General features: G+C 39.3%; 1 protein-coding gene across 1 annotated transcript; it reads right to left on the reverse strand.

The window, feature by feature from the left end:
- Positions 1–8,724: 8,724 nt before the first annotated feature.
- LOC131694992 (uncharacterized) lies at positions 8,725–11,296 on the reverse strand. The gene is made up of 3 exons (XM_058983532.1): positions 10,924–11,296; positions 10,342–10,859; positions 8,725–10,282 (listed from the first exon to the last, which is right to left on the reverse strand). The coding sequence occupies exons 1-3, from the start codon at positions 11,092–11,094 to the stop codon at positions 9,055–9,057; spliced, it is 1,917 nt and encodes a 638-aa protein (XP_058839515.1). The 5' UTR covers positions 11,095–11,296; the 3' UTR covers positions 8,725–9,054.
- Positions 11,297–15,760: the final 4,464 nt, after the last annotated feature.

Genomic DNA, 15,760 nt, shown 5'->3' on the forward strand with positions numbered 1-15,760 from the left:
ATGAAGATTTCAATTTTCAAATTGTTGCATGTCAATCATTCAGGGATAGTCAAAATGAAGCAACTTGCACACCGCTCTGTCTATTGGTTTGGTATAAATAATGATATAGAATATTTTGTAGGAAATTGTGTAATAGAATGGCAATTGTATCAAAACCAAAAACCTTATCTTCTTGGGTTCCTACAACAAAACCTTTCAGTAGAATTCATGCAGACTTTTTTTTATTTTGAAGAGTAAATCTTTTTATTAGTAGTGGATAGTTATTCTACATGGATAGAAACAGAGCATATGAAATATGGGACTGACACTAACGCAGTTCTTAGAAAATTAGTAAGTATTTTTGCCAGGTTTTTTAGAGAAACAAGGCATTAAAGTTTGGAAAAGTCCGCCTTATCATTCATCCAGTAATGGTCAGGCAGAAAGATCAGTTAGGACAGTTAAGGAGGTGATCAAGAAATTTTTATGGGAACCGAATGTTAAGGGGTTGTGTTTGGATGACCAGATTAATCTTTTTCTATTTAATTATAGAAATACTTGTTTGACGACTGATGGAGTATTCCCATCGGAAAAAATATTTAATTATAAACCTAAACTACTTATTGATTTGATCAACCCAAAACGTCATATCAAACAATTGTGATGCCGGAAGATAATATTCCGGTTCAAAGGGATGAGGCCTGTAAAACAAATAGAGACGACAGTCTTGACAAAATGACGTTGGGAGATGTCGTGTATTATAAAAACCATAAGTGCTGTATCAAAACTGTTCGAGTTGGTTGTGTTAGATCCTATTTTCTTTTACTGCAAACACTACATTGCAGATGACCAACATGGTTTCATGCCTAAACGATCGACAACGACAAACCTGCTCTCGTTCACAACATATGTAATGGATGGATTCGCTGACGGATTGCAAACCGATGCTATTTATATGGATCTATCTGCGGCCTTCGACAAAATCAACCATGATATCGCAATAGCGAAGTTGGACAAACTCGGCATTCAAGGGACAACTTCTGCGCTGGTTTCGTTCCTACCTCGATGGAAGGCAACTCCAAATCAGCATTAAGGACTATCTATCTGCACCATTCTTCGCTACATCCGGCATACCACAAGGAAGCCATGTATTTTGTATTTGTATTTGTATTTCATTATACTTGCAGAGTAAGGGATCACCCTTATAAAATTTCTACAATCGGTTTACACGTTGCTCACACCACAATCTTTTTCATACTAAATTAAAAAAAAAAAAAATATTTGTAAACTATAAACTAAAAACAGACATGTGAACCCTATTCCACTATTTGTCGCTCATTTCACTCGAGTTAGTTCCCTTCATTTAGCCAGGCCATACATTCACGACGGAATCTTGCTATTGAATTGAGAGATTTTATTCGGATTGGAAGCAGATTCCACTGGATAATTGCACGAACGAAAAAAGTGCCGTTGTAATGAGAAGAGTTATGAGGTATAAGAGCAAAGTGGCGGACTCTAGTGCTTCTGAAAGGTTGCAACTTGTCAAGGAGGTAGTTTGGACCATTGTGTATAATATTATATAAAGTGACATAGCATCGATATTGGAAAAAGCTATAAAAAGAACATCCCAACAGTTGCCGCTGTAAGTGGGTTACGCTAGCAAATCTAGATAGATTGTAAACCCATCGAACACAGTGGTTCAATGATACTCTTAATCGATTATAAGAAGCAGCTGAAGCATTCAAAATCAATTCCAAACCATAAGAAAAATAGGGTAACAGAAGTGATTTAAACAGCTTAAGTTTGGTAGAAACATGAAGCATTCCCGCTGTAAGTCTCAAGTGTCGCAATCCTGCATAGATACGCCCACACTGAACATTTATTTGAGAGTCCCATTCAAGGTTCGATTGGAATATCACACCTAGATTGCGAGCTTTGGCAACGTATTCTATTTTTTCATTGTGGATAATTATATCTGGTAACACGGTACGAATCTGCCTTCTGGAAATACACATGACCTTAGTTTTCGACGAATTAATGGGAAGCAGATTACTCGAGGACCAATCCAAAATGTTTTTTAAATCCGAGTTGATAAGTGTGGCTAAGTCCTCTAAGTTGGAATCAGTTGAGCAGATGTACAGTAACTGTTGTACATCATCTGCGAACATATGAATTAAGCAGAATTTTAGAACTGAAGGCAAATCGTTTATGAACAACGAGAATAAGAGCGGTCCTAGAACGGATCCCTGAGGTACGCCTGATAAAATGTTAATTGGACTTGATAGACTTCCACCTATTTCTACTGCTTGTGTACGTGAATTCAAATATGACTTGATGAGAGAAACAGCATCACGACTGAAACCAAACTGATATGATAGTTTCCGAAGCAATTTGACGTGAGATACTCTATCAAAAGCTTTAGAGAAATCTATCAAAAGCAAAAAGGCAACACCTTTTTTGTCGATACACTGGTGTAAATCATCATGTACTTTAAGAAGCGCCGAGGTGGTACTGTGTCCAGATCTGAAACCAGACTGGTACGGACTGAGGAGATTAAACCGTTGAATATAGGCTTGCACTTGAGTTTTCAAAATAACTTCGAATGCTTTGGACAGTGAACATAAAATGCTGATTGGACGGAGATTATTCAAGCTAGATCCGGCAGGTGATTTTCGTATCGGAATTATTTTAGCGGTCTTCCATGCTCGTGGAAATTTAGCAGTTGAAATGAATAAGTTGAAAAGGTACGTTATTGGGGTGAGGATATACGGTAAAATGACCTTTATAAACCTTAGCGGGATATTATCCATACCGATGGCATTTGAAGTTATCGAAAAAATAGCATTAGAGACTTCCAGCTCATTGCACGGCATGAATAGAAAACCATTAGAATTTGATGGTGGTATAGATTCAGGTTCAGGATCTTGTGTAAAGTTGTCACCAAAAAATGCGTTAATTTCGTCTGCAGTGTTATCGAACTTTGCACAGTTCTTCGTGCCACCAGTAACGTTTAGATTTTTGAGTTTCATCCAAAGCTCTTTACTTGAATTAGATGATTCTAAGTTAGAGGTCATATAGTTCGATTTAGCTTTATTAACGAGTTGAGTTACTTTATTACGAAGTCTTTTGAACTGGACCTGATCAACAATTCTTTTACTAGAAGTCCATAGGCGATATGCAGTATCTCTGGCAATCATTACATTCAAGATTTCGTTATTGAACCATGGAGCATTGGATTTAGGTCGAGGAGCTCGCAATGGTACGAAGCTATCATAGAGTTGAACAATATGACTATTGAAGAAATCGAGAGCTAAATCAGAATCGGTTATACTATAAAGTAAAGACCAATTTATAATATTCAAGGCGTCTTGTAATGCCAGAAAATTGATTCGATTATAGTCTCTATACATGTTAGAACGGTTGTTACTGTTGCGAGTTATATTGAGAGATGCAAAAATCATATCATGATGGGAGAAACCAGGGGCTGACACTTGGTTAAAGTTCAGAACAAAATTTATGTCATTTGTTATCAATAGGTCTAATAATGAACTTCCACCGGGATAAAAGTGGGTAGGTTCATTGTTAATGCAAAATAAGCCAAAATTATCTAGAACTTCACAGAGACGAGCAGTTTTGGTGCTAACTCTTTTCAAATTTGTATTAAAATCACCTGTCACAACAATCTTTTCATAATCAAGTGACAATTCGGAGAGTTTCTGATCAAGGATATTAGAGCAATCGACCTCTGGAGGAGAATAGACTACACCTAGAAGAAATTTATCGTTATTCACACGAACTTCAATAAATAGATATTCAGTTCGGTCACCATCACCCTGACCCGCATGATTTCCAGAACCAGCAATTACTTTGCAATCCACATCAAATTTATGATAAATGCAGATTCCTCCACCACGACCGGTAGTACGATCGTTTCTTAGAATGCAGTAACCATCAACGGCAACTGTTGCATCGCTTATGTTTTCATTTAACCATGATTCCGTAATGCATACTAGGTATGTCAACTTTACTGTTCGTGAAACAAATTTTGAATTCATCGAGCTTGCTTAAACGTCGAGCACACAGACTTTGTGCATTTATATGACACAGATTAATACAATCATCACGTAAAGCAACATTCATAACCACACGTGGAATATTAACAACACTTCTTTGCGCACGTGCATTATCATTAAAATGATTAACCAACATCATCGAATGGTAGAAACAAGATCAATCGTAAATATATAAGCCGGCCGAGCTGAAAGGAGAACAGGAGAGAAGAGAACGCTAAATCTATGAATAGGGTAACATGTATATCACTAACATTTGAAATCATCATTATTCTAATTTTTCTACCTAGAATGTGGCTTTTGGATCGCAAATTCAATTGAAAATTATAGCTAAAGCACAACGATATCGTTGATATTGATTGGTGAAAGCAGCAACAACAGCAACAGCAACAACAGCAACAACAGCGACCACAGCAACGTCCTAATGGATCGTAGAGCACTTTCTGCGTAACATCGTTTTAACTTTCAGGAAGGAAGATAACATGGGATGAAGTAGGAATGGAATGATGGAAATATTGCTGGTAGGAAAATAAGAAATTTCAAGGAAGGGTTTATTTTCGGCCACCAAAATTCGCTAACTGGTCCAAATCGAAGATAGGTTGAGCCGGAATGTCTTCGAGCGGTTTCACGTAGATAGTTCCGTCCTTGGAAAACACGTTCTGAAGATGACCACTACGCTTCAATTTCAGTGCAGCTCCCTTGATGTTTCGTGCAGCTTCGGTAAGGTTTTCATTAAAATAAATGCGCTTATCAACACCAAAGCCAAGATGAAGCAAGCTCAGTTTCTTCGTAGTGAAATAACGATGGAAGAATTCATCTTTCGCCGCTTTGAACGCAAATTGAAATAGGATTGGCGGTGTTGCACCGGCGGCAATAGGAACTCGAGCCAGACGTTTAGTATAAACTGATGGAACAGCAGAGTCACTGTACCCAAGAGTTGTACATATTTTTTGCAGGAAATCATCTGTTTTTTCCGTAGGGCTATAGGGTACACCTGTGAGAATGAGATCATTCGATTTCAGCAGTTTACCAGCCGTATCTCTATGCCGGCGCACTTCCTCTGTTGTTTTCACGTGGGATTCACTCAATCCGCTGAAATCCCGAGCGTAGTCGATCTTAAGTTGATTCACCTCCTGACGCAGGGTTGATATTTCACTGACGAGAGCCGCATTACTGGAATCAATCTTCCTCTCAATCTTCGCATTTCCATCATCAATCATCTGCTTGATACGAATTAACAGCTGATCAAAACTTTCAACATCGTCGTCGGTTCGGTCCAAATCCTCTCGTGATCGTTTTTTGTTTTGATTTTCGCCACTGGTGGATCCCACTGGCACAGCAAGCATTTGTTTATCCTTACTATCTTTACCCATTTTTGTCAGAGCAGCACGAGTGAGAGCTCTGTTGGTGTCGGTCCAGTAATATTCCTCCTCTACTTTAATGACGTCAATTTCACATTACAAGGCCCACTCCTTTCTTTCGCCGACGACATGAAAATTTTTCAACAAATACGGGATAAAACCGATGCCGAGCTTCTTCAGAGGGAACTGAACAGCTTTAGTACGTGGTGTGATCTAAACAGAATGGTTTTAAACCCGAGCAAATGCTCAATCGTCACGTTCACGCGGAAACGCCAACCGACTCAGTTTAACTACCATTTCTTCGGCTCGAGCATTCCAAGACACTCTCACATCAAAGATCTCGGAGTCATCATGGATTCGGCATTAACATTCAAACCACATACGTCATACATCGTGGATAAGGCATCACGACAGCTTGGGTTCATCTTCCGAATAGCGAAAAACTTCAGGGACGTATATTGTCTTAAATCGCTTTACTGCGCGTTGGTCCGCTCAACGTTAGAATATTGTTCAGCTGTTTGGAATCCGTACTACCAGAACGGGATTGACAGAATCGAGGCTGTCCAACGCACCTTCATACGCTTCGCCCTTCGTCATCTCCCATGGCGAAACAGATTTCAGCTGCCGAGCTATGAAAACCGTTGCCAGCTAATACACCTCGATAAACTCAGCATTCGGAGGGACTGCTCTCGAGCCCTGTTCGTCTCGGACTTACTCTCCGCCAGAGTGGATTGCCCTACAATCCTCGGACGTCTGGATCTTCAAGCCCGCGTTCGAGCTCTACGTAATAACTCCCTTCTGCGAGTTTCGTTCAGGAGAACCAACTATGGTTGCCAGAGCGCTGTTACCGGACTCCAACGAATTTTTAACAGTGTGGCGACGGCCTTTGACTTCAACAGGACGCGGAATGCGATAAAAGTGAAAATGTTGTCAATACTAAAATGTAATTAGTTTAAGCAACCACCATTGGGGCCAAAGGGGCCTGTTGGTGAAGGTTATAAACAACATCCAACGATTTTTCTAGGTAGCTTAAAGCAACCTTTTTAAAGCGGTTTTCTTTGAACACATTCCAGGTGCGAATTGGAAACACTACCCTAATGGCGCACCGCAGTCAGCTGCACGAACCTAAAGAGAAAAAATAGCGAGTGTGTGGAAACGTCCTTTTGCCCATCGTTATGGAGAACGCCAACAGAAATAACACTACAAGTATTCAAAATACTTTCGAAAGCGGAAGAAAACGTTCAAGGGCGTCTTCCGTAGATGACAGCGACGAAATTATCAGCCGTAAGATACCGAGGCGCAACGATAGCATTTTCTGTTCAGAAAATGACAATGGTTTTCGAGGATTTTCGGCCATTCGCGAGGAAACCTTTCGGGGGTTTGCAAACAAAAGTACAAAGTTGAAGTCAAGCATGACATCAAAACCAAGAAGGTCGGCGAGATTGCATGCTAAAAAGAAAACATTAAGTTAATACAGCTAGTTTAAGTGATCATTTCTTATCTTTCGATATTTTACATATGATCTATAACCGAATATTTTGTGTAGATTAAGAAAAAAAAGCTTGTTATTTTCTATAAGAATTTCAAGAATTGTGAAATTATAATGAATTTAAATGCCACCAGCATCTTAAGGGTGAAGAAGTTGTAATGACCAGATAAATGGTATATACCAAAGAGAGAGAGAGAGAGAGAGAGAGAGAGAGAGAGAGAGAGAGGAACTCTCTCTCTCTCTCTCTTTGGAGATCTGAGAATGAATAAAACATACAGCGGACGATGAGCAGGTCTCATTCGTATTCCATAGTCCGGTAATCATAAAGTATATTTAAAACAGAGGAGGTTCCATGAAAGCCTCATCCGCACTAATAAAGGTGTTTTTTGTTGGACACAACGGTTAATAATTATCAACATTTGAATAGGGCTAATAAGATTTGTAAACAAACTTTTGTTTTGCTGATTTCTCCTAATTTGTTATCATTTCAACACAGAAAACATTTGAAATTGATTCTACCAAGGATAAAGATGTTGATTCATGTGTATTTTTCATGAAATTCAACTCGGTAGCGGAATAATGAGCGAAATAAGTTTGTTTACAAAAGTCTCATTAGCCCTTTTGAAGAATTACTATTGAATTAGCCTGTGAACGATGACGAAGTCGACCGATAAATCGACACACAATGACCCCCACTGCGAGCCATGTCCACTAGACCTCTCCACAGTTTGAAATATACATGGGTCAGCTCAGATTTTCGTTTTAGGTGTGAATTTAAAAACTTTCGCCAAAAATGATTTAATTTGGACATTGTTTAAAGGTGTCTCCAATCAAAAATCATCTTTTTGCTATGTTTCCATAAGAAGATCACACGAACAATGATTTAATAGGCCCTACATGCCCACATATCATCAAAGATTGTACCTTAGACATATCTTAACACGTTTTAACTGGTGAACATAGCTCGAATCGCAATAGAAAATTTGTTAACTGACGAAGACGAAGATCGAGCAGCACCTTTCCAATGCAGCGAAAACAAAAACATATGGGTATACCAACGGAACATCTTCGTAGCGATTGATCGACGGCTTATGCAACTACAACCTGAAGATTGGAGTTACCCAGTTCTCCAACACCAATCCAGACGGGCACGCCAGCTGATACTGATACTGAGTTCTCCCAGACAAGTCATGACTACATGACAAGTGTACTAGCAAACCAAAAAAAAAACTGTAGAAGGATATAAATTTTATTTGTAATGTAACTAAATAGGTAATAACTGGACAATAAATTTTTACAAAAAAAAAGTTGGATCAACCAGTAATTCGATGATGTCTGATTTAGCGGCGGACTGTGTTTCACCAGTGTCTGGTTATTGCGGTGAAGGATCAGTTACTTCCGATGAGATAATATCAGAAGATAACATTATCTGATATTTATCTTAAGCAACTCATAAAAAGCGAAGTTTACAGTCAATGCTGTAAAATTAGGACTAGAATATTTGGAGAAACAGCATGTTTAGTGAAGTCAAGTAAATTTTGTTCAACGATTAACGATAAACCATCGCAATCGTCTATTGTTCATTGTTTGGAGCATTAAGCTAATGAAAGGTTATGCATAAATCCTATCCGTCATATATCATCCTGGAAGCACGTGTCTTTCTGATTGTCGGAAATGAGAACATTTACTACCTCATCTATCTGCTTTCTTGTCGGAAATCTTTAAAAATTGTCTGATTACGTTCTTTTGAAGGAAATTTTGCGCCTGCGAATTCAATCAAATTGATTTTGTTTTTATTGCTAGTTTTCCCATGGTGAAAAGGTCGTCTTCTAGATAAATCGTTCAGTTGCAGTCGTCTAAGGTAGGATCATCATCACTCCGAATCCAAAAACATTCAAGAGTATTTGTGCAACTCAACAAATGACTCATAAGGAGCCTGACACAAACGGTTACAAGAAAATATCTAATATGTTATTAGTAGCGCTACTGCTACCACGTTATAGGAACAACTACAACGGTGATGAACGTTGCTGTCGATAGTTGTCTGAGTTCCGTTTCAAATTACTGCAGTTGTCCGTATCCCACATCAATAGCCAAAATCGCAGGTGTGCAACCCACTCTCATCCCGAGTATAAAAACCGTAACAAATCATCTGCTCCTACTCACCTTTCAGCTCCGAGTAACACAGGGTCGGCGGAGCCTGAATCTTCCGTCGAATCTCTTCGTTTAGTTTGACCTTATCGAGCAGCTCCTTGATGGCAACCGGAGGTGGAATCCAGCTCTTCGGGGTTGCCAACGATGGCGGATTGTGGAAGTGACGTTTCTCCGATTTCAAAAATTCAAAGTGAGCGCCAGCCTGTATCCGCCCACCGCACTTGTTCCAGGTGCAATTCCAGAAGCTGTTCCCCGAGGGAAGGAAGTTCTGCAAACTGTAGCTGAAACCCTCGTACAGCAGCGATATCACGTTCTTTGCGTTACGGTAGAAACCGATTTCGCTGATATCTGCCTGGCCGGTTTCCTGATCCGTTTGTGGTGAGTTGGAGGTGGAAGGAGCCACCTCTCCCGGACCGTTACGAACCGGATCGTGATTGTGCGGTACACCACCGACCAGCTTTTTCATGTACTTGAACGCGATCAGTGTACCGGGGCAACTCTCCGTAGTACATTTCCACATCGTTTCACCCCCTTCGGAGGAATAGGCATAGTTTCGTTTGTAGAAGAAATTATCATGATACATGTGGTAGGAACCATCCGAAGCTTTGAAGAAACTGTGATCGGCGCCGGTTTTTTTGAATTCTTCCACCAACGAAACGCCTCCCGTGGTTCTCATTCCAGTAAAAGTGGTTGATCTGTTTTTCGGAGTGACATCCTCTGGGACTTCTCGCATAACCTCCAGCAACGGTTCGTCATCACGAGCGGTTGTCGATGCTCTTGCCCGCGTCGGAGCATTACTATCCGGAGCGATAGAGCGTGGAATATGCTTATGCGGTTTACCCAGAGCATAACTGCGAAAATCTTTGGTAGTCACAATCATTCCTTGACAGCTGTCCTCTTCACAGCGCCAACGAATCTGTTCCGGTTTGACCCCCTTGATAATCGCTTCCTGCAGATAGGTGAATCCGTTCATCGTAATCGTCGGTTTTTCCGCCGACTGAATGACGTTAATTCCTCTTGCGGCAATCATTTGATCCAACGGAACACCCTGGGTGTTCTCCACCGTAGAATCGTCATATAATTCCTGAGCTAGCATTTCAATGTCGGAATCGTCTGCTGCATCTGCTGGTCTTTCTTCCACTACTGTTGGTTCATTGTCCATACTGTCGTATTGTTTTAGTTGCAACTTGGCCAAAAAAGTGCATATTTGGGGCGTTATCTTTTCGAATATTCTGTAATAAGAAGATTCTCGATTAAATTTGTTTATAGTAGAGCGGAAAATCAACCTTACCTTCCATCAGCGTCCTTATCCAGCTTGACGTGACTATGTTTCATAGCTACTCGAAACTTTTTAAAATCCTCATCAATTTCCAATATAGCATCGCACTTTTCCGTCTCCGCTAATTCGCAGCGCCAGGTCAGTAAGCTTTCGTGCTTATACACAAAACCCTGCGATAACAAGCCATACTCCCCAGGGACATGCTTGTCCTCGCAATACTGAACCAGATCAAAAACTCCTCCCAATGTAGAACCACCAGCAAGCAGCACCGGCGGTGTCTCCATGCGCTGCTTCTTGCTGCTCGGAGCATCGTCATCCCCGTTAGTCTGCTGAGCCCTGGCAGTAGCAGCATTGGCAGCTTCCATCTGCGATTGCTGTTCCTGCTCCTCTCTCAGCCGCTTTCGAGAAACACGCATCTTGCGCACTTGGCCATCGCTCACCTTGCACTGTAGCCGGAAGGCGTGGAAATCCTCAAGCTTCTGCACGCAATTTGAACAGATATTTGCCTCCAACTCTTCCGCCGGGCATAGCTGCAAACAGTGAAAACAGTAGTACAAACCGATTGTCCTACCTTGCCATCCCAGCAAAACTTACCGTCACTTCCGCCAGCAGACGTATCTTGGCCAGCAGAACGTTATTGGAGCTCTCCGTCGAGCCGTCCGGAAAGAGCTGATGCAGCTCGTACACACTCGACAAACACAAGCGGCAGAAGTCCAGCTCGGAGGCATTCGTCAACAGATCTAACTCCATCCCGCCGGGATGCATTGCGTAGGTAGCAAAATATGGGACACAATTAGCACTAACTTGGCGATTAGCAATCGCAATAATGCATAGTAGAAAATTGCAAATCTAAACAAATTTCAATTACTGCGTGCTTTGACGGATTGGGTCGCGTTGTACAAGCGAACAAGCAATTTTCGACAAAATTTAACAAGCCGTCGCTGTCATACACGGTTAGTGGAAAACAGGTCAAACATCGACTACTATCCAGTGGAGCTTTTCGGTCGGAGCTTTCAAACACGCAAATTAAAATGTGGACATATATCAGAAAAAAAAAATTTAAGCGCTTTATCGTGTAAAAAGTTATTATAGTAAATAATTAAATATTAATATTTATGCTGTGAACCATTCCACAATTTTTTTTTAACATTTCAACATAGATCTTTCGTTGGGGCATAAAGAACAAATGAGTTATCGCCATCATGACATTATGCGACCAAAATACTGCAAGATAGTGGTGAAAATTGATTCAAATTCGTTTTAGTTCGATTAATAATTGAAGAAAACAAAACGGCAAAACATGCATTTTTCTTCGATAATTCGACTTAGGCCATTCTTCTCAAATAGAATATAAAGGCGAAATCTTTTTTTTTTTTTGACAGAATTAAGGCGAATGGCTATTATTCCCAAAATATTCCGATAAACGGCGGTTGTATCACTGAAGAACCAACGTGACAGACATTCGAAAAGTGTCCCATACAAAATAACGATTGTTTTGAAATGAAGCGATCGCTACTGTCAAAATGCGACAGATCATTTCGCCATGTTTGAATAAGGGCAAGCTTCTCGATAAGTATATTGATATTTCAGAAGGTGTGCAATAATATGCATCAAAATAGTATTCAGAATTCATTGAAAATGCATGGTGTCTGTTACTTTTTGTTTCTTTAACGGACAATTTTGAGAAATAGTACATACTAAACGATCTTTAACATGAACAAAAGATACTTTGTTCATTCTAGCATTCTTGGTACAGTCGTGATTCGCTGGTTGGACACTTTTTAACTGGACCGCTTTTTAGTTGGACCTCCGCTAGTTGGACCATTGTGCAACTAAAAAGCATCTGAACGTCAAAATCTCGTGTCAAATTTACTTTGACAATCAATTTGACAATATTTAGAGATGCGAACACTCCAAAGGAGACGTTTTTGACATTTGTTAGTCGGTCCGACTAGCGAATCACATTCGTTACATTTTCGGCCAATTTCTTCACTGGATAAAACCGGTTTTCGCTGAAAACCAGTTTTCAGGTTGCTGGTGACCAATTAGCCGAAAGCCGGTTTTCAACGAAAACCAGTTTTCATCCAAGTGAAGAGATTGGCCGTTTGGGTTTTGTGTACTGTTGTTATATCGACGAAGACTGCCACGTGAACCATTATACAGATGCCGCTAGTGTAACAACGTATTTTAATTTAAACAATTAGGACAACATCTAACGCATTTTTGTTCCATGAGGCACGTCGGTTTCGTTGGTTGTTATATTATATAAATGATAAATAATATCTACCTTTATCCTGTCTACTCGATGGTTGTTGTACTCAAACATTCAAATATTTCGATATTTTCATGAAATTTAATAAAAAGATACACGCTCCCTTTCACTTGCAATGGGTTTCTATGCACCCATTTATTGAGCCCTATTAAAAGTATGATGTCGAGCTCGCCCATTTATCCGGCCCTACTTAGCAAGACAGAGTCAGTTTAGCACATTTACCGCGTCCTTCCGAAAATCATGTTCACCGTTTAGCCTTTCCGCAAACGGTGAATTCTGAAGGACGAAATCATGACTGGAAAGTAAAACATTTAGGAATCAAATTTTTTCTTATATTGTTATAAGGTTAAACCATAGATGCTATAGGATAAACATTTCCATAAAATAATTTTTATCTACAATAAAAGCAACATTTAGAAAAGCATCGTAGGATGTTCAAACAGATTTTTCTCCATTTGAGTACATTGCGATTTAGGCCCTAATGACACTAAAATCAGTGTCGGTTTAGTTTAAATTTGAATGTTTGAAATGTTCTCTTGAATGATAAAATTGACCCGAAAGAGTATTCCGGCCCCACCCTCTAAGAACGGTTGGTTTCAAAATCGTCCAATGAAGGACGTTCGTTGGACCAATTTGGACTACGTCCAAATAATTGTTCAACAAATGTCCATCGCAAAGAGAATAGGAAAAGAGACGAATAGTGTGAAGCCAAAAATACCTTATTGAGCAGACCAATCGTGCAATGTAAATAAACATTACTCATGCCTGAGTTGGAGGAGATAAGTATTGTAAATCTATAAAAAAAAATTGAATTTTCGTCAGAATTTAGTGCAATCGTGATTGTAAGGTGCATTCTAGAGTCTATGTATGAGTAAAAACAAGTTTTAGAATTATTTTATCTCTTTGTTTCGAAATGCACATCGTTTGATAAACAAATTCAACGATCGACAAAAGGTTTGTTTTCAAAATATAATAGGAGTCATTTAAAGTGCTGCCTTTGGAAACGGTTGCCAAATTCTAGTGTTGAAATCATCGTAAAGTTGCCGTTTTGACTGATTTTCACTCTGCGTCTCTTTCACTATTCTCTTTGGTCCATCGTTGGACCCGTGTTGAACGATTTTGAAACAATTTTTCGGACGTCTCAGTGAGCAGTGACAGAATCGGTTCTATTGAATTGGTTGTATCACTGGAGCAGGAATACAAACTGGAACAACCACCAGCATTCCGGCTCATTTTAACTTTGCTGGGCAAAAGAAAGCCACTCAATTTCATAAAAAAAAAGTTCACGTAGTCAAAAATTGAGTTGTCCTCGTTTACGCAGTTTTGAGTTGGGGATAAAAATGTCAAATTTGAGTACATTTTACTCAAAGGGCAAATATGGAAAATAATCGTTCCGCATTTTTAATAAAACTACAAAGTTATTCATTATTATTTCAAATGTCATTTACCTGATCCTCCAGGCCGCGGTCCAGGTATTTGTGATGCCCGCAACTTTTAATCGGAGGGTCTTTCTCTTCATATATTTTATGCCGATGTAAAAATTTCAGAAACTACAAAAATACAACTGGTAGTTAGATTTGAAAACTAGCAAAACTCAATTAAACTTAGGGACCATTCATAAATTACGTAACGCAAAAATTGCCCAAAATTGACTCCCCCCTCCCCCTATGTAACAAATTGTCACAAATTTCTCCATCCCCCCCTCCCCTGTTACGTAACAAATTCCAAGAAAAAATTTTTTTTCTTCGATGAAAACATGTTACGTAACGATCTAGTTAACACCCCCTCCCCCCTATGTCACAACTTGTCACAACTTGTCGTACCCCCTCCCCCCCCTAAATGCGTTACGTAATTTATGAATGGTCCCTTACCTTCTAGTTTTATGAACGATTAGCGTCTTCACCCAAGTAACCATAAGCATTAAGCCATTGCACTATATTGGCTATACATTTGCACTAATGTTGCATTGAAACTCCATTACAGCATTAACAACGCAATAAAGCTCTATATTAGCATCAATAATGCATAACTCCGCAGCCGAAATATAGCATTATAGCTTGCTCTATATGCGTATATAAAGCTGATATAACGCGTACATGCTTCAAGGATCTTTAAAGCATGTAAGCTTTACAAGTGCATTTAATGCCATTATAGAGCATATAAAAAGCTGATATAATGCTATTGTAATGCTGTGGGTTTATTTGTTATGCAACTCTTCTTGAAGATTATATTCGGCATATTTCATTTCAATCGAACATATGCAATATAGTCCAGGAAGCAAACGCAGCGCACTTACCGTGAAGGACGAGACAAGGTACCTCAGTTCGAGTCTTACTAAAGGTAATTTTCGTAAACATTCATATCATGTGAGAATGAAAACCCATTAAGGATGTTCATTACAATACATTAGAACAGAGTCAATTACGGTTTTAAACAGAATATTTTATTTTAAATTTTTTCCTTTTTGCTCATCATACCGAAAGGAAACATAAGAAATGGTTTTAAAACCATGGCGGACAATGACAACCAACTGAAGCTTTTTAATAGTATTAGTAGTGCCAATATAAGGCTTTCAAATTTGACATTTGTGCGCTTTTGCTATATAATAGTATTAGTACTGCAGAAACGAGCTGTCAATCTCCGCACAGTAATAGCACTTTATTTCGCCTTTTCTGGCATAATATCAGCATTAAAGAAGTATTTAGGCCTTCACGGCTTTTAAGGACAGCTTTATATGTGGATCTAAAGCAGATATTAGGCTACGTTATAATGCTTATTGGTTACTTGGGCAATTGGGTCATTAGGCTATTTATAGTTTTCCGTTCCATTCGATAAATTTTAGGTCCAATATACATAATATAACATTATTTCAAAAAAAGTTCGTTGTGATACATAAAAATGATTTTTTTGTTTTTTAAAATAAATCTTACACAGAGAATAGACATCCATGATCGAACAAAAATATTTAAAAAACGTGTGCAAACATTTGAATTAATATACTAAACACACTAGCGCCGCCACACCAACCTATCCCAACTATCCGTCAAATCGATTCCGGAACCGTTCGAAATCCTGGATGGATTCTGCATGGAATCTAGCTCAAAGAAAACAACCGATTCCGACTCTATCGGTTGACGCATTTGAGCTGGAATTCATGCT

The sequence above is a fragment of the Topomyia yanbarensis genome, unplaced genomic scaffold (genome assembly GCF_030247195.1).
Source record: "Topomyia yanbarensis strain Yona2022 unplaced genomic scaffold, ASM3024719v1 HiC_scaffold_224, whole genome shotgun sequence".
NCBI lineage: Eukaryota > Metazoa > Arthropoda > Insecta > Diptera > Culicidae > Topomyia > Topomyia yanbarensis.